This window comes from Myotis yumanensis, unplaced genomic scaffold (assembly GCF_028538775.1).
Source record: "Myotis yumanensis isolate MYYU_CA2020_CCGP unplaced genomic scaffold, mMyoYum1.0.hap1 SCAF_10, whole genome shotgun sequence".
In the NCBI taxonomy this organism is placed as follows: domain Eukaryota; kingdom Metazoa; phylum Chordata; class Mammalia; order Chiroptera; family Vespertilionidae; genus Myotis; species Myotis yumanensis.
The window spans coordinates 27141993-27164684 of record NW_027223761.1 but is presented as its reverse complement, the minus strand read 5'-3'; the positions used below and the strand labels follow the sequence as shown (position 1 = coordinate 27164684).

General features: G+C 38.6%; 1 protein-coding gene across 1 annotated transcript in view; it reads left to right on the top strand.

Annotated features, from left to right (window-relative positions):
* The window catches only part of ANO5 (anoctamin 5), a 71802-nt gene that overhangs the window by 5675 nt on the left and 43435 nt on the right, over nt 1–22692 (top strand). Inside the window, exons 2-7 of the mRNA XM_070428153.1 lie at nt 2874–2920; nt 9083–9130; nt 9582–9623; nt 12144–12257; nt 17275–17343; nt 18750–19028. Of these exons, the coding sequence (XP_070284254.1) occupies nt 2874–2920; nt 9083–9130; nt 9582–9623; nt 12144–12257; nt 17275–17343; nt 18750–19028 (599 nt within the window). The remainder of the gene's footprint in view (nt 1–2873; nt 2921–9082; nt 9131–9581; nt 9624–12143; nt 12258–17274; nt 17344–18749; nt 19029–22692) is intronic.

Below are 22692 nucleotides of genomic sequence, written 5' to 3'. Positions count from 1 at the left end.
AATATATTTTTATTGCTTTCAGAGAAGAGGGAAGTGGGGGAGGGAGAATGATATCAATGATGGGAGTGAATCATAGATTGGCTATCTCCTGCACACCCCACACTGGGGATAAAGCCTGTAAACTGTTCATGTGCCTGACCTGGAATGGAACCATGACTTCCTGGTTCAGAAGTGAATGCTCAACCACTGAGCCACATGGGCGGGGTGGGAGAGACAGTTTTAAAGTTGAATGTAGAGTTGCTTGCATCTTTACAACCATGTTAAACATTGTATTTAACCAAACCATCTATCATTTGATAATATGAATATTTTATTGCATATATAGTTGATCCTTGAACAACATGGGTTTGAACTGTGTAGGTTCACTTATGAGTGGATACATTTCAATAAATATTGCCAATGTATTTTCCTTATGATTTTCCTAATATTTTCCTTTTCTTATCTTAATCCTCCTATATACTAAAAAGCTAATATGCAAATCGACAGACGGCAGAATGACTGGTCGCTATGACACACACTGACCACTAGGGGGCAGATGATCAATGCAGGAGCTGTTCCCTGGTGGTCAATGTGCTCCCACAGGGGGAGCGCAGCTCAGCCAGAAGCCAGGCTGACGCTGGCAAGTGCAGTGGCGGTGGTGAGAGCCTCTCCCGCCTCCACAACAGCACTAAGGATGTCCAACTGATGGCTTAGGCCCGACCCCCTCAGGAATTGGGCCTAAGCCGTCAGTTGGACATCCACTGAGGGCTCCCAGACTGCAAGAGGACGCAAGCCTGGCTGAGGAACACTCCCCCCCTCGTGCACCGGGCCTCTAGTACAAAATATGTGTTAATCAACTCTGACAGACTTTCCGTCAGCAGTAGGTTATTAGTAGTTAAATTTTTGAAGAGTCAAAAGTTATACAAAGACTTTTGGCTATGGTGGGGTGGGTGTCAGTGCCTTTAATCCCTGTGTGGATCAAGTGTATTTTTATTTAACGCAGCTGGAAGGAGTGTAAACTGAGAAGATCATTTGGTAAATGCAGGTGCTATTTTTGGGCTCTGGGTTTGCTGGAGTGTGTATTCTTAGTAATGTGCTTTCAGCAAAAACTTAGAGCTCAGTCTTTGGGGTGACTTTACTTTTATCTCATATTTTATGATACTTCACAATGAGATAAGCCCTTTATGTCTCTGGTTTCTAGCACATTAGAAAGAACATAGTCATTTCCATTCATTTTAGAGGCAGTTGGAAGAATAACAAAAAGCTGATTGAGAGTTGTTGGGTTCAAATCCTGACTCTTCAGATAGGCCTCTGTTTTGACAGGGGTTTGGTGATTATGCATAGTTATTACATTCTATACTCTGTGAGTTAGTGTGGAAGTGTGTCTGGGTCTATGGCATGTGCAAATATCTGATTTTGTGTGTGTGTGTGTGTGTGTGTGTGTGTGAGCACTATGTGTAAGAAGGAGCATATAGTCTGAGGTAATACACCTTTCCTCTTTAATCTTTGTGTTCCATCTGGCTCTCAGGTAGCTTTCAGTCTTGTGGAGGAAAGAGTAATTGGGATAGGTTCCAGAGAGGGCTACATTCAGGTGGTGTGGGAGAGGTAGGAGGCTAATCCAGGGGACAGATGAGGAGGTTTCTGGCAAGGCCTGAAAGGAACATATCAAAACTGTTATAATGTGAAAAATTAGCAAGAGTTAGCCTAGTCCAGTGGTCGGCAAACTGCAGCTCGTGAGCCACATGCGGCTCTTTGGCCCCTTGAGTGTGGCTCTTCCACAAAATACCACGTGCGGGCGCGCATGTGCAGTGCGATTGAAACTTCGTGGCCCATGCGCAGAAGTTGGTATTTTGTGGAAGAGCCACACTCAAGGGGCCAAAGAGCCGCATGTGGCTCGCGAGTTGCAGTTTGCCGACCACTGGCCTAGTGGAAAGTAGTTGTTAGTTATAGGGAAAGAAAGCAGCAAGCTAAAAGGTGAAAGCAAAGCATAAGAGAGAACTACTAGGGACAGGAGATAGCCTGGAGGAAAAATATCGTCTCTTTTCTACATTCTCAAATAAACATATTGCATCAAGTTCCAATAGCAGTTTGAAAATATTTTTATTTATTTTAAATACAGCAAAAATAACTAGAGGAAGGAGGTGCTAGAAAAACTTTCTCTTCTAAAAAATAGAATTTTAAAATACTTTGTGTCAACTGATGGTCCTTAGTACCATCAACAGGAATCCCCAGTTTGGGTGCAGTGAAGAAGGAAACTTTATTCAGTGTAAGCAGTTTGTGATACACCAGTGATGACAGAGAATCTTTGACCAGCTGTCTACTGCACCCCCCACACTGGGGTCCAAGCCTGCAACCCAGGCATGTGCCCTGACTGTGAATTGAAACATGATCTCTTTCATAGGCCAATGCTCAACCAGTGAGCCACGCAGGCCGGGCTTATGTTGTATCCTTAAGTTGCTTATTTGCAACCAACTTGGGTCCACTCCAGGAAAATATGCTGATAGAATATTAAATCTCACATGGTGAGAATTAAGAGATAGCAATGGACATCCCTATAGGATATTTTCCTCTCAGCAGTTTTGTGTCTATGTATTTAATAACTGCATTTATCAGAGTTAAGTTTATTTCTTGGTTGGTGCCATTATATCCTACATATTGGTATTTGGTGTTTTTCTCCTAGATTATATACATTTTGGGGCACTGATTTGTTTTGGAGGCTGTTTTGAATAACTTAGCTCCAGGAATATTTGGGGCATTTTCTTTCAGTATTTTTTTCTTTGAACTTTTTGTTTGATTTTTGAATTCTTGTTTTCTCTCTATGCAAACTCTTAACATATTCTGATCAATTGGCCATTTAACATGTGTGTTTTTTTTCCCTTTCTTATTTAATTTAGGAAGAAGACTCACTAGGCAAACAGACTTTGATTTAAGAATGAGTGAGGTAAGTTAAATATATACTAGCTGCCTATAAGTCAGAATGAAAAACCAAGACTAGGTTAGAAATGTACTTTATATGAATACCTTAGGTCTTTGCCCTTCAGCTATTTACTCATACTACATTCTTTCTATTTTTTCCTCTAACCTGGTCATTTTTTTATTAAGTAAAGCAAATACCATGTTTCATGCAGATTTATTATTGGGTCTTTCTAGATGTTGTAAGGGAGCAAACACAAGCTTGGATTTGTTTTCAGGATCCCTATGAAATAAACTCAGAATGCTAGGACTTGATATGCTATATAATAGTACCTGGCTTAACACTTTGATAGAGTATAATGCAGTTATAATATGTGACAGCTTTTTGTGTTACAATGATTAGTATGTGAATAGTGCTTATTGATGACTATGCCAAGGTTCCAGTAATTCAACCTGAGTTAAGTAAACATATTAAATAAAATAATAAATAATAAAATTAAATGCTACTTGTAAAAATACAGGTTTTTCTCAACCAAAAGCCTTATTTTATTTATATAAACTGATAATTAGGATTTCTCGTATACAGAATATAAGATACTAACAATTAGGATTTCTCGTATACAGAATGTAAGCATTCTGAAGGTACTTCAGACAAAGTAATCTTTCTGGTACGTGTCCTTGAATTGGGTTAAGGGTGACCAACAAGATAACAAAAAAAAATATTTCTTTAAAAATAGCTACTTAGGAATGACTGAAATTCCCACCCTGGGAAAGAAAGTCTATCAGAGTAGGTTGGCTGTGTGCTAGTTATTAGCAGGATAAACTGGTTGACTAAAGATTCCCAGAAGTTCTGCAATTCCTTTAAAAGTTCAGTGACCAAAATGCTGACAGAAACAAAATATGAAAACTGAAGAGACTATGGAAATCATATAGTCCAGTAATTTTTACAGTATAATTTGTAGACCACCTGAATAAGAATTATATGAAAAACTCCCTCAAAATGAAAACATTTGGGCCCAACCTCAGATTACTAATCAGGACTCTTCAGGGTAAGGTTAAGAAGTCATGATTTTTAAAAAGCACCCAAGTGATTCTTATTGCCATTAAAGTTTGAAAACCACTATCATAAAATAGTCTCCACAACTAAAGGGATATAATGTGACACTGAGAACATACTTATAAGATTGAACCAGTTTACATGATAACAAATATATTGTCATTTTGTTCATATTGGCATAATAATATACTCACAGATTTTTATGTATTTCTCAAGTTAACTGCAGTTACAGTTTACATTCTTGGCTTCTGTGTTTATCTTTCATATTCATATATACTCTAGACTTAAATTTCTATAACAGAAAAATAATTTCTTGTCATATTTATGCTGTTCCTTATCCCTTTGCAAATTTCAAGAGCAATGGATATAGCTTCCTTGCCTTTAACCTCAGATAGGACTTTATTTCAAAAAATTTTGCTCACATTTTTAAGGCTTTACAATTGGTTTGTCAAACTCAGAAAAATTCAACTATAGCATTTTAGTAATAGCATGCCATAGTTTATGGGGTTTTTGTTTTTAGTGTTGCAGAAGTTGAACTATTGACTTGTTGACATAGTAAGGATAGTCTGATTTGAAATATTCATACATTAGCTGATTTACAATATATTCAGCATCAGAAAAGACTGTTTTAGGGTTTAACAATGAAAAGGCAGGTACTCTAAAAATGTGTCCCTCTCACATACTCATCTGCATAGAATCAGTGGAAAACATGTGGGCAGCCTGGACTTTCACTCTTATCAGTAGTAACAAGATGCACAATTCATTTGTGCTGGGTTGTTGTCAGAGGTAGCCTGGTGGAAAGCCATGAGTTTCACACAGCGGTTCTCAACCTGTGGGTCGCGAACAATGAAAATACATCCTGCATACCAGATATTTATGTTACGATTCATAACTAGCAAAATTACAGTTATGAAGTAGCAACAAAAATAATTTTATGGTTGGGGGTCACCACAACATGAGGAACTGTATTAAAGGGTCATGGCGTTAGGAAGGTTGAGAACCACTGGAGAAGCCATCCCCATACCACTACCTGCTATGGTGACAGTGGAAACCATGTAGGGAGCAGTAAGGAGGCATCTTTCCAGACAGGTTGGGATCAGTGAAGGCCTAATGGTAAGATTGAACTTCCACCCTACTCAGTAGTAATGAGAAACCCTTCCAGCATTCCACCAGCCCTTCATTTCCACAAAGGCTGAGAAGGAAATCTGGAATTCTACCCCCACCAGGTTGTAAGGCATCACTCCACTTACTCCATCAGAGTGGTGTCAGAGAAGACTTAGTAGTAAGTCTTCAGCTTTAGTAAAACAGGAGATTTAAATAAAATCTATAATCTTATAACACAATACCCTACAAGTTTAGATTTCTGTAGAAAAATCACATATGATACCAAGAACCAGAAGGACATCAATTTGAATGAGATGAGACAAGCAATAGCTACCAGGTGACACAGATGTTAAACTTTATCTGATTAAGATTTTAAAGCAACTATCATCCAAGTGCTACAGTGAGCAATTGTGAACATACTTCATACATAAAAAAGTAGAAGGTCTCAGCAAAAATATAACAGAAGTTTTGAAGAAGAACCTATGGGAAATTTGAGAATTGAAAAATAGATAACTGAAATTAGAAAAAACTCAACAGAAGGTGGAATGGATAGAAGACAGAATCACTGAATTTGGAGATAGAATAGAAATTACCTACTCTATACAGAAGAGAGGAAAAATTAAATAAAATGAACAGAGCCTCAGGCACCTATGTGACTATAACAAAAGATCTTGTATTTGTGTTACTGAAAACCCAGGAAAGCAGTGAGAAAAAAACACCTTAACTATAGGGGGAAAGTAATTAAAATTACAGTAGCTTTCTCATCAGAAACCCAAGGAAGTGCTATAATTGTTTTAAGTGGTCAAAAAAGTGCCAATCCAGAATTATATAGCCAATGAAAGTACCCTTTGGTATCAACAGAAAATCAAGACATTCTCAAATGAAGGAAGACTAATGAAAACTTTTACCAGCACATCTACCCTAAAAGATTGGCCAAAATAAGTTATTTAACAGAAATAAATGATAAAATGAATATTGAGACATGAAAAAGGAGGAAAAAGAGCAGGAAGAGTAAAAATATGACTAAATGCAATAGACTTTCTCCTCTGAGTTTTCAAAATTATGCTTGACAATTGAAGTAAAAATTTTTAACAATTTCTGATGTTCTCAATGTATACAGAGAAATAGCTGCACTAATAAAAGACAAAGATGCTAATTGACCATACCTTCACTATACCCAAGCCATGCCCACCAGCCTATCAGAGCGACTATATGCAAATTAACCCAACCAAGATGGCGGCTGGCAGCCACGGAGCTGGAGTAAGCTGGAGGCTTGGTTGCCCCTGCGATGGAGGAAGCCAAGCTTCCCACCTGGCCTGGCCAGCTGTAGCCTCCGCAAAAGGCAACAAAGTTTTAATTATAGAAGCTAAATAAATCCCAGATACCTGCTTCCAGCCAGCCTTCACTGGGAGCTTGGGTGGCTGGGGGCTGTGGCCAGCCTGCAAACAGCCATCAGCCCCTCACCCAGGATGGCCACACAATCATGGGGTGAGGGTCCCTGCTGGGGGGGTTGGCCAGCCTGCAAAGAGCCATCAGCCCCTCACCCAGACTGGCCAGACACCCCAGCAGGACCCTCCACCTTGAAGGGGGTGTGGCCAGCCTGAAAATGGCCCTCAGCCCCTCATCCAGGCTGGCCAGGCACCCCAGCAGGGACCCCTCCCCTGAAGGGGCGGTGGCCAGCCTGCAAACAGCCATCAGCCCATCACCCAGGCTGGCCAGGCACCCCAGTTGGTACCCCCACTCTGAAGGGGCTGTGACCAGCCTGCAAACAGCCATCAGCCCCTCACCCAGGCTGGCCACACCCATATGGGGTAAGGGTCTCCGCCGGGGGGCTTGGCCCACCTGCAAACAGCCATCAGCCCCTCACCCAGGCTGGCCAGGCACCCCACCCTGATCCGGGACACCCTTCAGGGCAAACCAGCCAACCCCCACCCATGCACCAGGCCTCTATCCTATATAATAAAAGGGTAATATGCAAATTGACCCTAACAGCAGAAAGACTGGGAATCAATGGTTACTATGACACACACTGACCACCAGTGGGCAGATGCTCAATGCAGGAGCTGCCCCCTGGTGGTCAGTGCGCTCCCACATGGAGGAGCTCTGCTCAGCCACAGCCAGGCTGATGGCTGCCAATACAGCGGTGGTGGTGGAAGCCTCTCCCACCACCTCATCAGCACTAAGGATATCCAACTGCAGCTAGGCCTGCTCCCCGCTGGCAAGTGGACATCCCCCGAAGGCTCCTGGGCTGCCAGAGTGATGTCTGACTGCCAACTTAGGCCAAATCCCCCGGGGAGCAGGCCTAAGCCAGCAGGTGGTCATCCCCTGAGGGGTCCCAGACTGCAAGAGGGCACAGGCCGGGCTGAGGGACCCTCCCGAGTGCACACATTTTTGTGCACCAGGCCTCTAGTTTAAGATAATAAATAAAGAGGTTCAGGGATATAAATGGACATGAGGGTTATATACTTCACTTGATAGATAAAACATACATATTGTGGGTTGTGATAAGTAATGTGTATATAATGTAATGTGAAAACCCATCACTTAAAAAACTATACAGAAAGTGATACATTCAAAACTGCTTAAATAAATCAAAATGGAATTAAGAAAGTTCCAATAACTGATATGAAGTCATGCAAAATAAAATAGAGAAATATAACACAGAGAACAAACAGGAAACAAAACAAAAAATAAAATGGCAGAATTAATTTCTAATCAATTATATTAAATGTAAATAGTCTAAACACACTAATTGAAAAACAGATTTGCAAAGTGGATTAAAAACATGGAAGTTTAAGGATTAAAAACATATTATGACTGAAAATATATACAAACATTAATAGAAAGTAGGAGTGCTAAATTAATATATAAAGTACACTTTGTAGCAAATAAAATCACCATGGATAAAGCAGGACATTAATAGAATCATTAGAAGTGTCCATCCAACATTAAGATATAGGTAAGATATATGTGCCAAGAAATAGCATCATAATATATGAAGCAAAATAATAGAATGGAAAGCAGTAATACACCAGTCTTTAATTACAACTGGAGACTTCACTCCTTTCTCAACAATAGATGACAAACTAAAGAAGAAACCAGCAAAGATGTAGATTAACTTAATACATCAATCAACAGGATATAACTGCCATTTATAGACTATTCCATTTGATAGCAAGAGAATACACATTCATTTCAAGTACTTATGGAATATATGCCAAGATAAAACAAACCTCAACAAATTTAAAATAATTTAAATCATAGAGTGTGTTTTTCGACCACAATAGAATCAAATTAATCAGAATGATAACAGGAACATCTCCAACAATTAGAAACTAGACAACATACTTCTAAAGAATTCATGGGTCAAAGAAAGTCTCAAGGAAAACACAAAACAAAACATTGAACCGAATAAAAGTGAAAATGCAACATAGTAACGTTTGAGGGTTGTAGCCAAAACAATGCTGCTATCTGAGTTAATGGAATCATTCAAGGTTCACAGGCAGATAGATCGCATATGAGTGAAATAGGATTTTGAGTATTTATTTACTGAGGCTCAGTCTTCCCACTGTTTCAGTAATGTCATCGAATGTTTGAAAGGCCTAAAATAATCCATCGATTCTGCCCTTTGTTTTGGTCCTGTTGAGAATTCAGCATCATTAAAAGAATAGAGATCCTTGCTATTTCTCTGTACTATAGTGGTTCTTAACCATTTCTTGTGTCTCAGGTGGTGGTGGTGTTTTTATGATTTGATAAAGGTACCTCCGAAATTCTCATTCCCTCTCAAGCTCTCTCTCTTCACACACACATACACACATATACACCCACACTTGCATGAATACACATGCACATGTATACACATATATAAACACAGTTTTGCATTTAGTTTCCGGTGTTTCAGAGCTCCCCTGAATTGCAGGTTTAGTATTTCTGCAGAAAGAAGCTAGAGCTTTTGTTGTTGAACATTATATGCTCCCCACTTGTATCATTATTAACAGCATTGTATCTTCCTTGTGGTGCTAATTGCAGAGCCTGAGCAGCAGAGAGACCAGCTTTCTCCTCAGTGAAGCAGGATTGGTAAGCAATGATCAGTACTATACTTTATCTTTTTAAATTAAATTTATTGGGGTGACATTGGTTATAAGATTATATAGGTTTCAAGTATTGATTTATTTTTTTTAAATAAAGGAATTTTTTAATTGGTTTTAGAAAGATTGAAGGAGGGAGGGAGGGAGGGAGGGAGGGAGAGAGACTGAGTGGGAGAGAGAACGCGCGAGAGAGCCCTCCTAGCCTCTTCCCCTCTGACAGCTAGCTGCCAGTCTGGTCTCTGTATCTATTAATCTGTTTCAATTTTGTTTGTTTATTTGGTTCATTAGATTCCATATATAAGTGAAATCATGTGGTACTTGTCTTTCTCTGACTAGCTTATTTCACTTAACCTAATACTCTCCAGGTCCCTCCATGATATTTGAAATCTTTTCTTTAAGCCTGGGCAGGATTTGTTAACTCTCTGTCGATTGCTTCACAGCCTGCAAAGAGATACAATTTGTTCCTGAGGCGACGTCTTATGGTAAAAGCAGTGCTGAATGCTGCTGCTTATGCTTGAATAGCTGCAGTGATAGTCTAAGTCATTTTTATCCCAAAGAATAGTATTGATTTTGAAGTAGGGGGTGGTCTTTGTTACTGATTTCCTCTTCCCCGGGCAATTGAAGTTTTAGAATGGTGACTATTAATTTTCTTTTATCTGATTAAAGCTATGGGACCTCTTCCTAAAAATGTGTATGTGTATCATATATATATATATGTGTGTGTGTATATATGTACACACATATATATGTACATACATATAATTTACATACTATTTCAGAACCCCCATCAGGAATCCAAGTCTCTGAAGTTCAGAATAATTACCTAATTCGAAGAAAAGGCCCCAGATTTATAAAAGGCTCATTACATATAGGCATTTCTAAGAGCAAATCAAATATAAACACAAACTCATACACATACTGCAAAATATCTTAATGTCATGTCTTGGGCAAAACAAAACAATGATGGGTTTTAATAGTATCTGGTTAGTCTACGGCCGTACCATCCTGAACGCGCCCGATCTCGTCATAATAGTATCTGGTTATATATTAAAAATTATCAGGTTTTTCTGCCCCAGTGGCTTCAACTAGTTTTGGTTAACAGTGCTGACACATACCTCATGGTGATTTACAAGGCTACAAGTGATTTTTCCTTAATTTAAAAACGTTTACAGTTTAGTAAGGGCACAACATAATGACAGAAGTTTGGGTTTTCCATGTAGCCTTTGGCTTTCGTAGAAGGGAAGTATATATACCCATTTTGCCTGAACCCTCAGGAAAATAATTGGAGTCACTACTCTTGTAGCTACTTGTTTATTTCTTAATAGTCAATACTCTGTGATTTTTATTGATTTCTATGTGCACATTTTCTGTTACCAGAACTGTCCATGGCCCTAAATTTAGCTTGTCCAAACAGTAAGAGCACTTTTAAATATATGTTGTTTCCTTTTATAAAATACCATGCAAAATAGCTGTCACAGATTTATAGCGAAAGGATTATTGTTTTTCCCCTCTATTTTCTGTTTTGATTATATTTATCCTAATCAATTATTTTGGCCCCCATTAGCTTTCATGAGTTCCAGTGAACTTCATGTTAATACTATGATGATTTACAAAAGAGCTCAAATGGTTTATTTTGTTTACTTTTACTTTTTTAGTGATTTATAATCAGTATATAAGGTAACAGTTTGAGTTTTCTCAGGTTTTTTTTTTTTTACTTTCTTTTAGGAAAAGGGAGATGATTATGTAATTCTTTTGGAGCATAGAGAACTCAGACATAATATTTGAGTTACTATATTTTGATATTTAATCTTTAGACTCCCTAAATATTTTTGTTTCTTAATCTATTTTTCCACTCATTTCCTTCTATACATTGGAAACTACTTATTTTGCAGACGCATCAACTATGTGTTCATATAGATAAAATGCAGTTACTCTGCTCATGAAACACAGATCATACATGAGATTTTTGTCTTATTTATACATGACTGATCTACACTCATTCTTTTATATGGGAGGATTGCCTGGCCTGACTTGACTGAAAAACAGCATAGAGCACCATAAAAGAAACTCACAAACTGATATAAACACCAGTTATGAAAATTTTAAAAACCTAGTTCTTCATTCACAGGTTAGATACAAGAAAGTTGTCTATATTATAACTTTGCATCACAGAGTTAGAGAGATCACTGACATCCGCTGCCTATCTGGTTGTATCATTCCAAGTATTATATGGGGCTATTCCAAGAAATACCTATAAACCAAGATGAGAATCAGTCAGATATGAAGTTCCTTCTTTCTAAATCTCTCTAGTGTCCTTGTGGTTTTGAAAGGGAAGGCACTAATGAACTATACAGCATATGAAAGTTGAATTTGAAAGTTTGATTATTATACCTAGAGAATCAATAACACAAATTTAAACAAAGGATTGATTTTGGCTCACCTAAGAAATTAATGTTGAAAGATTTGCATGAGACTTGACTTGTAGTGAAGCCAGCCGCAAGCTACCAGCTTCCTAATTTTTTACTGCACTTTGATTTTATTTGAACCCTTTTATGAAATCATAGGATAGGAAATTTTATGAAATCATAATATAGTGAGATTCATTAACTAACCCTAAAGTAGTGTGTGACCATTAATTATTTGTTGAACTAATTGGCATGTTGTTTAATGAAGATAGCAAGTCTCTCTCTGAATATGCATTTTGTGATCAGTGTATACATATATTCATTCTATTTTGGATATAATTTCATCATTTTTGTTGTGTATGCTTGTTAATATACTCAGTTTCATCTGGAATCCTTATTGTTTAATAAACATCTCCTTTATGAAACTTCATTTTCTAAAATAAGCATAATTTTATGTTGATGAAAACTGGTTACTTGTCTTTAACTGTCATTTTAGGACTGAAAAAAATTAGATGGTGACCCAATTTTAGCTGATTAAGGATATCATGTTTTTGCCATTTGAAAAGAAAACTGTTCTGTCATTCATGTCTCTTCCAGTTTGATAAAGATAAACAAAGCAAAGACTCCATCTTCTTCCGAGATGGGATTAGGCGAATCGATTTTGTGCTTTCCTATGTTGATGAAGTAAAGAAAGAAGCCGAACTAAAGATGGTAAGTACTTATGTGAAAGAAATGATAATAAGAGAAAGAAGCACATTCTGTAATTGGACAGGTATGTTCCCAATGAATTATATTGCAAAACTCAGAGGCCTCTGAAGTGTTACCGAAAGCTGAACCTGGTTAAGAGGACTACAAAATAGGCAGCCTAAGAATGAATGAATGTGTAAGATCAGTTCTATTTTTTGACATTTTATAGAATAACTTCTTTTTCTTCTTCAAAATTACTTCTATTTTTATATAGTTTAGCTTAAATGTTAATTGTAACCTCTAAAATTTGAGTTATATGTCTAAACATAATGTATATTTTTGTGTGCAACTTTTGTTCCAATTTTCATTAATCCACTCTATCTGAAATCTCCTTTAGATTATGCTCTGTTCCTTATCTTACTTTCTTTCCATTATAACATGTCCCTTTCTGAACTTTTTTTTTTTTACTTAATTGCTGTGTCAAACACCATAAATTAAGTTCATAAGACCAAGGACTTTGTCTTGTTCATTGCTATATGCCCAAATGCCTGGGACAGTGGTTGGAGCATAATGGATGCTCAATAAATATTAGGTCCTTAATACTGTCTGGCAGTCATACTTTACTTGTTTATTCTATTTTTCTCTCTACTTTCCTTGATGACTGTTTTTCAACTTTTTCACTCTCCTCTCACCTCCAATTCCTCATCCCCATTTTCAAGCTTAGCTGACCATACTTTTCTATTTCACTGGGAAAACTAAAGTAAGTAGAAGAGAAATTCTAAATTTCCATTCACATCTGTCCATTCACCAGCATCTTCACCTGCATAATCTACTATTCTTCCTGTTATCATAGAAAAACTATTATTCTGCCTACAGCCAACACCTCCACTTGTACCCTGGATCCCATTCCTTCTTGCCTACTATTCCGGAGTCACCAATACCACCTCCAGGTTTGGTCATTCATTAGAAGGATACACATGCACTGTATATAGTCATACGCAATGGCCATGTTTTATTGGACTGAAATAATAGAAATAATGCATGAGGCAAAGTCCAGAGGAAAACAGGTGCAAGCTCACAAGATTTTTCTTTCATTGGAGTGGTACAGAATGCACTTAATTCCTCGGGTGAATTGTTGTCTACTAGGGATTTTCATTAAAAACTAAGTGCCCGAGGATATTATTGGGGGCTGGTCACCTTCTCACCTTCTGCCTAGCACACACTAACATGTCATAGTCCCAGATGGAAAGCAAATGATTAGCATAAACGGCATTGTTTGTAAAAACAGTTAAGGTAAATTGAGCAACTTTTATCACTTCTGGGAGTTGTGGGAACCCTCCCGAAAGCCAAGTTCCCAAACCTGAGCGCCACTCTTGCAGGCAGGCCATTCTAAGAATAGCACTTTCAAGCCTGTAATACTAACTTCTCCGTATGCCTGCTTAGGGATATTGCTCTTACAAGTCTTTCTTCTCTCTTTTAAATTATATTTTGTGTTGTTCTTTACTGGGCTATTTTTTTTTTTTAACAAACAAATCTGCTGTTAATTCTTCCATATTAAAAAAAAAGCAAGAACAAATACTATCACTTGATCTCAATAAAAATAAATAAATAAAATATCACCACTTGGTCTAAATAAAGAAAAATGTTATTTTAAAAAAGTAAACTCATGATAAATGCATGAGTTAACAAGATGGGCAGCAGGGCTTTAAAAAATATTTTCTTGTTCCTAGATGAATGAGAATTATTCCTAGAATGAGATGGTTCAGCTTTGAATATAGTCCTCTTTTGTTTTTATATGTGTTTAGTGTGAATTAAGCTTGTCTAGATAAATAAATAGATTGGAATAAAAAGATGATTGCTCTAGCAATTTTAATCTTTTTTTGAAATCCTGAATTATATAAAGTGATTCATCATAAAAGTAGTGTTTAATGGTCTATGAACTAACAATCCTATTTCCTCGAACTCAGAGAAGCAGTGACTATATGACTTACAAAAGCAATTGTTATTACAATGAGAAGGACTATTCACTTTTTCAATACTGATACAATATTTTTAAGACTTTTAAAAATATTTTTTTATTTATTTAGAGAGGAAAGGAAAGGAGAGAGAGAGAGAGACATGAATCAGCTGCTTCCCACAAAAACGCTGACCAGGACTCGAGCCCACAACCTGGGCATGTGCCTTGACCAGGAATCCAACTGGCAACATTTCAGTGTGGGACATTGCTCAGCCAATTGAGCCACACTGTCCATGGCATGATATAATACATTTAATGTCTCTCTCCTTTTTTTGTTTCCTGTTTGTCCTTTTCTGGTAACATAGGAGAAGGACAACTATGAAAGGGTAGCTGAGAAAGGAACCTTGCATCATTATCACAGGCCTGTTCTGAGATGTAGTGAACATATAGTAAACATTGGAAGAGGAGGGAAAGGACATATTAAAATAACTTTTCCTGGTCCAGTGTGGCTCAGTAATTGAGTGTTGACCTAGGAACCAAAAGGTCAGGGATCGATTCCCAGTCAGGGCTCATGCCCTGGTTGTGGGCTTGATCCCCAGTGTGGGGCCTGAAGGAGGAAGCTGATCAATGATTCTCTCTCATCATTGATGTTTTTATCTCTCTCTTCCTCTTCCTTCCTCTCTCTGAAATCAATAAAAATACTTTTAAAAAATCCTATATAATAAAGAGGTAATGTGCAAATTGACCCTCATGCCATAACGCCATCACAAGATGGGTGCCCTGCCCAGCCCCTCCCCAGGTCCCACCCCTGATCAGCCTCTCCCACCCCAATTGAGGGTGGGGTGGCTAGCCAACCTCCTCACCCCCCATGGTCCCTCACCTAGGCCAGCCATGCCCCCACGCCTTCCCAGGGCTTGGGGTACTCCAGGCAGGCTGCAGGCACAGCGTTGGTCAGAGGCAAAGGTCCTGGCTGTCCCTGGCCTAGAGAGTTCAGAAAACCTCAGCAGTGACCAAAGACCAAGACCGAGTGGAAAGGTCCCTGCCGGCGCTTATGGCTCAAAGTGCCAGGAGGAGGCAGAGCGTCTTGAACCTGCAACCCTGGCATCTGCACACCAAGCCTTGGGGCACACCATGCCGGTGGAGCCTGTGGGTGAAAGGGGGAGAGCAGGGAGCTGGGATGTGGAGCTGGGAGAGGCCTAGAGTCTTTGGGAGCAGCCCACCTGCCAAGGTTGCTCTGACCTGCTCTTGGGCTTGGTCAAAGTCCCTGGTCAGCTCTGTCACTTGCCTTCCAGGTGTAGCTAGCCCTGAGCCAGCTGGCTGGCACTGCACTCAGAGAAGCAGCTGTCACTGGGCTCCATTAAATAAGAGAAATCAAAGAGCCGGGAGTAAATATCCTCCCAGCCCCTTCCTATGCCCCTGGGCGAGGAGAGCTGGGGATGGGGGTAATGGAAAATGGCTGTTGCTTTGCATTTTATAATGAAAAGACTCCTGCTATGTAGAGAGGTGAGCTGATTCATTTCCAGCAACACCGGGCATGTTCCCTGCCCCAGCCCTCAAGCCTGACAGCACCTAGCAAAGGTGTGTCTACACAGTCATGTCGGCCTGGCTCCTGGAACATTGGGAGCAAGTTTGAGCTGCACTGATTAAAAAAAAAGTAAAGATTGAAAAACACCTCTTTGTACTCAAATGGCACTATAAAATGCAGATTAGAGCATCTGATTTTGTCTTCTGTGTTGATTTTGAGGCAGAGCACAAATAGGTTCATTGGAAAAGCAGGAAAAAAATCGAAGGGAAAGGGAGAGGATTCTGATTCTGCCGTCCACAGCACTGAACTGTTTTATGTGGGGGTTTTTTTGTTATTTTTCCTTCTATTCTTCAAGTCAGTATATGCCATTTAAACCACTTTATCGCATTAGGTAATGAGCTAATGCTTCCTCTATTAAGAGCAAGCAGCAGTGCCTTTCATATGAGTCACATACATTTAATCCATTCAAATAGAGCATACTGAGTGGAGAGTATGGTATGTGTCATTATATAAAGAACTTGGCAGTAGGATGCTATCTGGCTGAAGATCTTATTTATTTTGCAATTTGGAGAATGCAGACAAATCAGGCATTGAAAATGAATGTGCATGCTTAAATTCATGACTTTATTTTCATCTGTAATGACCACGACTGGTCACCAGGAGGTGCACTGATGGGTCTCGCAGCGCATGGGGTCCGGATGAGGCTGCATGGTCTGGGCCAGGGCCAGGGGTCCTGAGACTGTATCCCCCGCCCAGCATGGCTTGACAGGGGTGGGGCTGGCCAGGTCTTGGTGTTGCCCAATGGGGGTGGGGCCAGCCGGACACTTCTATTATAGAGAAAAGGCAAATAGCAATATTAAAATATTTTCTCTAATTAATTCCCTTTTCATGTGTATGAATTTTGTGCACCAGGCCACTAGTAAAGATATAAAAGAATCTTTTATTCCTTGTAAAAGATTACATCTCAAGGTATCCATTTGAAGATGAGTGTCCTCTAACATCCTAGCAAAGCCTTTTAAAATTTCCATTATTATGAAATTTTTCACAATGAAATCATAATTAAAACCAAAAGTTTTTTCAGCAATTAGTGCATAGTTTTGAAGCCCACAAGTAGTGATTATTTGCATTTAATTTAATTTTACTTTTTCTAAGTGAACCTGTTCTATTCTTTAAGACTAAAACATCGTGATGATATTTTGGTTTATGTATCTCATTTATTTGAAGGGTACTTATAGCTTTGTAATACTGTGTCTTCCTAACTAGGAGCATAATCTGTTTCTCTATTTTTTGTTCTTATTTAGTAAAGTTTTGTGCATTTTTTTTCAGATCGAGATCCTGCACTCTTCCTGGAGATTATCCTTAGATATATTGGAATTTATGAGTTAAAGTCCTGGTGAAAAGCAGCACATGACATTGAGATGGGGATTCTACATAGAGTACTTTTAAATGAAACCATAGGAGGGGCAATGGACCCTCAGAGGCATCTTCATTATGTAACAAGTCTATCATGGTGTAAATGGAAATGTTCTGCATAATTCTGTTGATTCATTTTTCCATAGGAAAGAAGAAAAATGTTTGAAGAAAACCTCAGAAAAACAGGTCTTGAATTGGAAATTGAAGACAAAAGGGTAAAGTAATTAATTTATACCAGAACCTTGGTGTTAAAATGTTCTTTTCTTCTACTCTGGCCTTTGACTAGATAAACCTTGTCTTGGGAGCAATACATTAGTTTTTCTTTTTTGGCTACAAATGTGTACACTGGAAATGGTAATACCTGTGATTGTTCAGGTAAGTTGGTTTTTGCTCTGTGAGATGATGAGTGAAACACTTGACAAGTAGATGTAAATAATTCTGTTTAGGATATGAAGAAAGTGAAGACATGGTTTTTGTTTTATATCTTCCTCATTGTGAAAGCTGCCTATAATCTGGCATCTGATCTAGTTAGCCTGGCTAATTTGTAGCTGATATTTAAGCCAAGGAATGTTTCTGCTCATGAATATGACACAATTTTTTTTCTAACCCACTACTATTTTTCTAGAATTTCCTTCAAAATTATTTTTAAGCCATATTTAAGTTTTATTCTGTCTATGAAACTCTAATACTCTTTAGTTCTAAATTAACACTTGTTAGTTCTTATCTATCCCTGTTTTTACTGAACTAATAAGTATGTATTATACCACACACTCTATAACTAAAATATAACCATTCTTCTGTTTAATGAACCCTTATTTTCTAAAGTACTTCCTCTAGGTCAGGGTTTGGGATTTGGTGTGGCCCTGCCAAGGCATTAGGGGTGAGTTAATTAAATGTTTGATCAAATATAGCAGGTTAATTTTAAGTTGATTATTTTGTATGGCCCTTGAGTGATGTTATAAATATCCAAATGGCCTTTTGCAGGAAAAATAGTGTAGGCTATACATGCTCTAAGTTTGGGCTATACATAGAAGTTAGGGAAAAAGAGTGACTGCATCTTATACTTCCTAAGTGTTCCACATATACCCTAAGCACAATTCTGAGCACATGGCTAGTTGCTAAATCAATACTTAAGAGATTGCCCAGAACACATATGTATCTGTGGATTTCAGGCTAGTATACATTGACACTGAAATATGTGTTTTAAAATATTCTTTCTTTATCTCTCTCTCTCTCTCTCTCTCTCTCTCCCCCACTCTCCCTCTCCCTCTCTCTCTTTCTCTCTCTACACACACACACACACACACAGTCCCCCAAAAATGTATACATATTTTGCAGCTGGTAACACAATTGATGTTTCTTTTCAGATTTAACCCATTGGAATTAATTACTCAAAATGTGTATACATTTTTGGGACACCCTTTATGTAAAACCTATATATATACAGTATACAACTGTCTTGACCATTTGCTCTTCTAAAAGTTTTGCTGAATTTCAGTAGATTGAAAAATGCTGTGATATCTTTAATTTGTGTTTTTATATAATTCCGTTTCTTTTCCTTAATTAGCTCAGTAATAAATATATTAGTCAGCTTTCTTTTATTTTGCCTCTTTTTGTATAGAACTCTGAAGATGGAAAAACTTACTTTGTCAAGATCCATGCCCCTTGGGAGGTATTAGTTACTTATGCTGAAGTGTTGGGAGTCAAAAGGCCAATTAAGGAGAGTGATATTCTGCTACCGGAGAAAAGCTCCTTCCTTCTTGGGCCTCTGAAGCTCCCAAAGAATGTGAAGCATCCTGATCCGGATTATTTCACTGTCCAGTTTAGCAGACATCGCCAGGAACTCTTCCTCATTGAGGACAAGTCAAGCTTCTTTCCATCCTCATCAAGAAACAGAATTGTAGGTAGAGAAGCCATTTGGGGACATCCCTTCCTGTAAGGGCTGTGTGCCTTTGTTTTCCTTTATATGTGCGCATGGGCAATACTGTGTCAGCAGGTGTTTCTGTGGAAATTTCGATAATTTATTTAGTGGTATTGGGCATGTTTGAAATTTCACTTGGCCCGCTTAAGTGTGTTAACCTCCCTGGTTCTCAAACTATTGTTTAAAATTGAATGGTGGCCATTGTGAACATAGTAAAGAAAGAGACATCATGCAATGATGGGAAAGGCATTTAATTGAGAACAGGACTTCGATTTTATAAGATATTTGCAAAATGGTTTTATGATCTTAGAGTTTGGTTTTGTAAATTTAGTGCATCGTTGGAGGAATACTCGTTGCTCCAAATGAAAATGGAATGCTTTCTATATAGACTAGAGGCCCGGTGCACAAAAATTTGTTCACTTGGGTGGGGGGGGTCCCTCAGCCCAGCCTGTGCCCTCTTGCAGTCTGGGACCACTCGAGGGATGACCACCTGCTGGCTTAGGCCTGCTCCCCGGGGGATTGGGCCTAAGCTGGCAATCAGAAATCCCTCTGGCAGCCCGGCAGCCCTTGGGGGATGTCCACTTGCCAGCGGGGAGCAGACCTAAGCTGCAGTCAGACAGTCTTAGCACTGCTGAGGAGGCAGGAGAGGCTCCCACCACCACCGCTGTACTGGCAGCCATCAGCCTGGCTTGTGGCTGAGCAGAGCTCCCCCATGTGGGAGCATACTGACCACGAGAGAGCAGCTCCTGCATTGAGCGTCTGCCCCCTGGTGGTCAGTGTGTGTCATAGTGACCAGTCATTCCCAGTCGTTCTGCTGTTAGGGTCAGTTTGCATATTACCCTTTTACTATATAGGATAGAGGCCTGGTGCACAAGTGGGGGCCGGCTGGTTTGCCCTGAAGGGTGTCCCGGATCAGGGTGGGGGTCCTGCTTGATTGCCTGGCCAGCCTGAGTGAGGGGCTGATGGGTGTTTGCAGCTGGTCACACCCCCTACAGGGTGGGGGTCCCCACAGGGGTGCCTGGCCAGTCTGGGTGAGGGGCTGAAGGCTGTTTTCAAGCTGGCCTGTGACTAAAGCTCCCAGGCTCTCCTTTCTTTCTTTCTTTCTTTTTTTTTTTATTCTGGGATTTATTTACCTTCTATAATTGAAACTCTGTTGCCATCCTGCTCACTCCAGCTCTGAGCCTGCGGCTGGCTGAAAGCGGGTATCTGGGGTATGTTTAGCTTCTATAATTGAAACTATGTTGCCGACACTGGAGCTAAGAGCCGGCTCCAGTTCCATGGCCACGGCCGGCTGAAAGCATGTATCTGGGGTTTGTTTAGCTTCTATAATTGAAACTTAGTTGCTTTCAGAGCTCTGAGCCAGGCTGCAGCAGGTGGGGAACCTTGGCTTCCTCCATCACTGGAGCAAGCAAACCTCCTGCTCGCTTCAGCTGGTGGCCGCCGGCCGCCATCTTGGTTGGCAGTTAATTTGCATATCTCGCTGATTAGCCAATGGGAAGCGTAGCGGAGGTATGGTTAATTACCCTTTTTGTCATTTATTAGATAGGATAGCATTTGAGAAACCACAGAACTTTTTCTTTTCATTAAGACTATTTTAGTCTTTTCAATAATAATATTTCCTCTCCATTTGTAGTCCTAGGATGTTTAAGTTCACCATTAAAACCTCTCTTCTAAAGAATCACATTTCTTTGTGCCATAGTTTCTTTGTGTTAAGATAGGAATAATATCTACCTCTCATTACCCTGAGAATTGAGTTTAGGTATGAAAGCTTTAACAGTTTCTGAAATATAGTAAGTGCTCAGTAAGTGTTAGATATTATTTCTACTGGTGTGATTTTAGAGGGGAAAAAAATTACAGGTTCTTTGTTGCTCTTACACCTTCTCTCTGTTGCATATTAATATAGTCACCAGGGTTCTAACAATCAAAAGACCCTTCCCTTGATTTTACTTACTCCGTTTCCCTGAGCAATTGAAGACTTCATTCCCTTTAGGTTCAGTACTTTTAAGTGTCTTAGGATTTTAAAATAATAATTTTTCTAGTTCCTACCTCTATTTTTTAATAATTCACTGACAGAAATATTAAATAAAATGTAATGCCTAGAATTAATGTATAATGGTATGAATCTACAAACTAAAAATTGTGTCCCCTTTTCTACCAAGATTAAATAACAACAACAAATCTAGGAGTCAGCCTATAGGTAAATAAATAAAGAGCACATGGCATGGAATCAGAAAATCTGGTTTCAGGTCATGTGTCTGCTTCTTTCTAAATATATAACCTCTTTTAAAATAGAGAGAATGATAATACTGGAAATATTGGGAGAATGAAATAAAAGAATGTCTGTGAGACACTTCGTAAACTGTGAAGTACTTCAGATATCCGTGTTACACTGAAAAGTTGCTAACAAAAAACCAGTGACTCTGTGGGGACAAATTAGGAACTTGATCAGGAACAGAAATGTCAGTATTCATTCATCTGTAGTTGTTGTTTGTAAAGAGTGTCAGTACCTTAGGTTAATTTAGTTTTAAAATTCAATAATTTCCTCTCATAAAGCAATACTATTCTTGCTCTGTTGAGGAAGTTCTTTGGGAGGGTAATGTAGAAAAGTCATTTCCTTACTAACTTCATCCCAACCACTATAGTTTATGTATGTACAGATTGAACAGTATTGCAAGAGCATTTACATTGGTATGGAATTTCATACTTTTTAAAATATATTCACAACCATGTGATATATGCCCCTCACAATCTGCATTTTGTAACATCTTATATAAATGTAACATAATTCTATTAAACATTTCCACTTCTGACAGCCATTGAGTTTGTTTCCAACTCTTCTGATATTACAAACAATTCTGCCCTTTACAGCATAATATTTACATATTTCAACATATATATAAATTTTCCTGCAAGATGGATACCACATTAAATTTCTAAATCTAAATGCACACACATTTAAAATTTTATACAGACTGCACTTTCCTGCTTTATAAAAAGTTCTACTAATTTAGAATCCTAGTAACATAAATAGAGAAGGACCCACAAGTCATAAATGTACATCTCACTGAGTTATCACAAAATGCACAGCCATGTAATCCCCACCCACATCAAAAGAGAAGATATTTCTAACACCCCAGAAACCCTAGTGCCTTCTCCCAATCACTATTCCATTCTCTGGAGCAGAGATCAACTGTAATTTCTCATAGCAGAGATCAGTTTAAATTAAAACAAATAAGCAAAAACAAAACAAAACAAAACAAAAAAATCATACAGCATTTGGCTCAGCATTTATTTGAATGGTTAACTTAGCTTTGTATGAGCTTCTTCCCATTTATTTGTGTTGTTTTGTATGGAAATTGTGTATGTGTTTTATTATGGTTTTAATTTGCATTTCTCTGATAGGAAGGAGATTGATCTCCATGTATATGTTTATTGGTCATTTAGATAAAACATTTCTATGAAATCCCTGCAAAAGTCTCTTGTCTGTTTTTAAATTAAGTCTTCGCTTGTTGATTTGTAACAACTGTTTTTATTTCCATTTATTATATATTTTATTGATCTTTTCCTGCTTTGTGCTTCTCTCTTTTTTTAATTTTTTTTTTTAAATATATTTTATTGATTTTTTACAGAGAGGAAGGGAGAG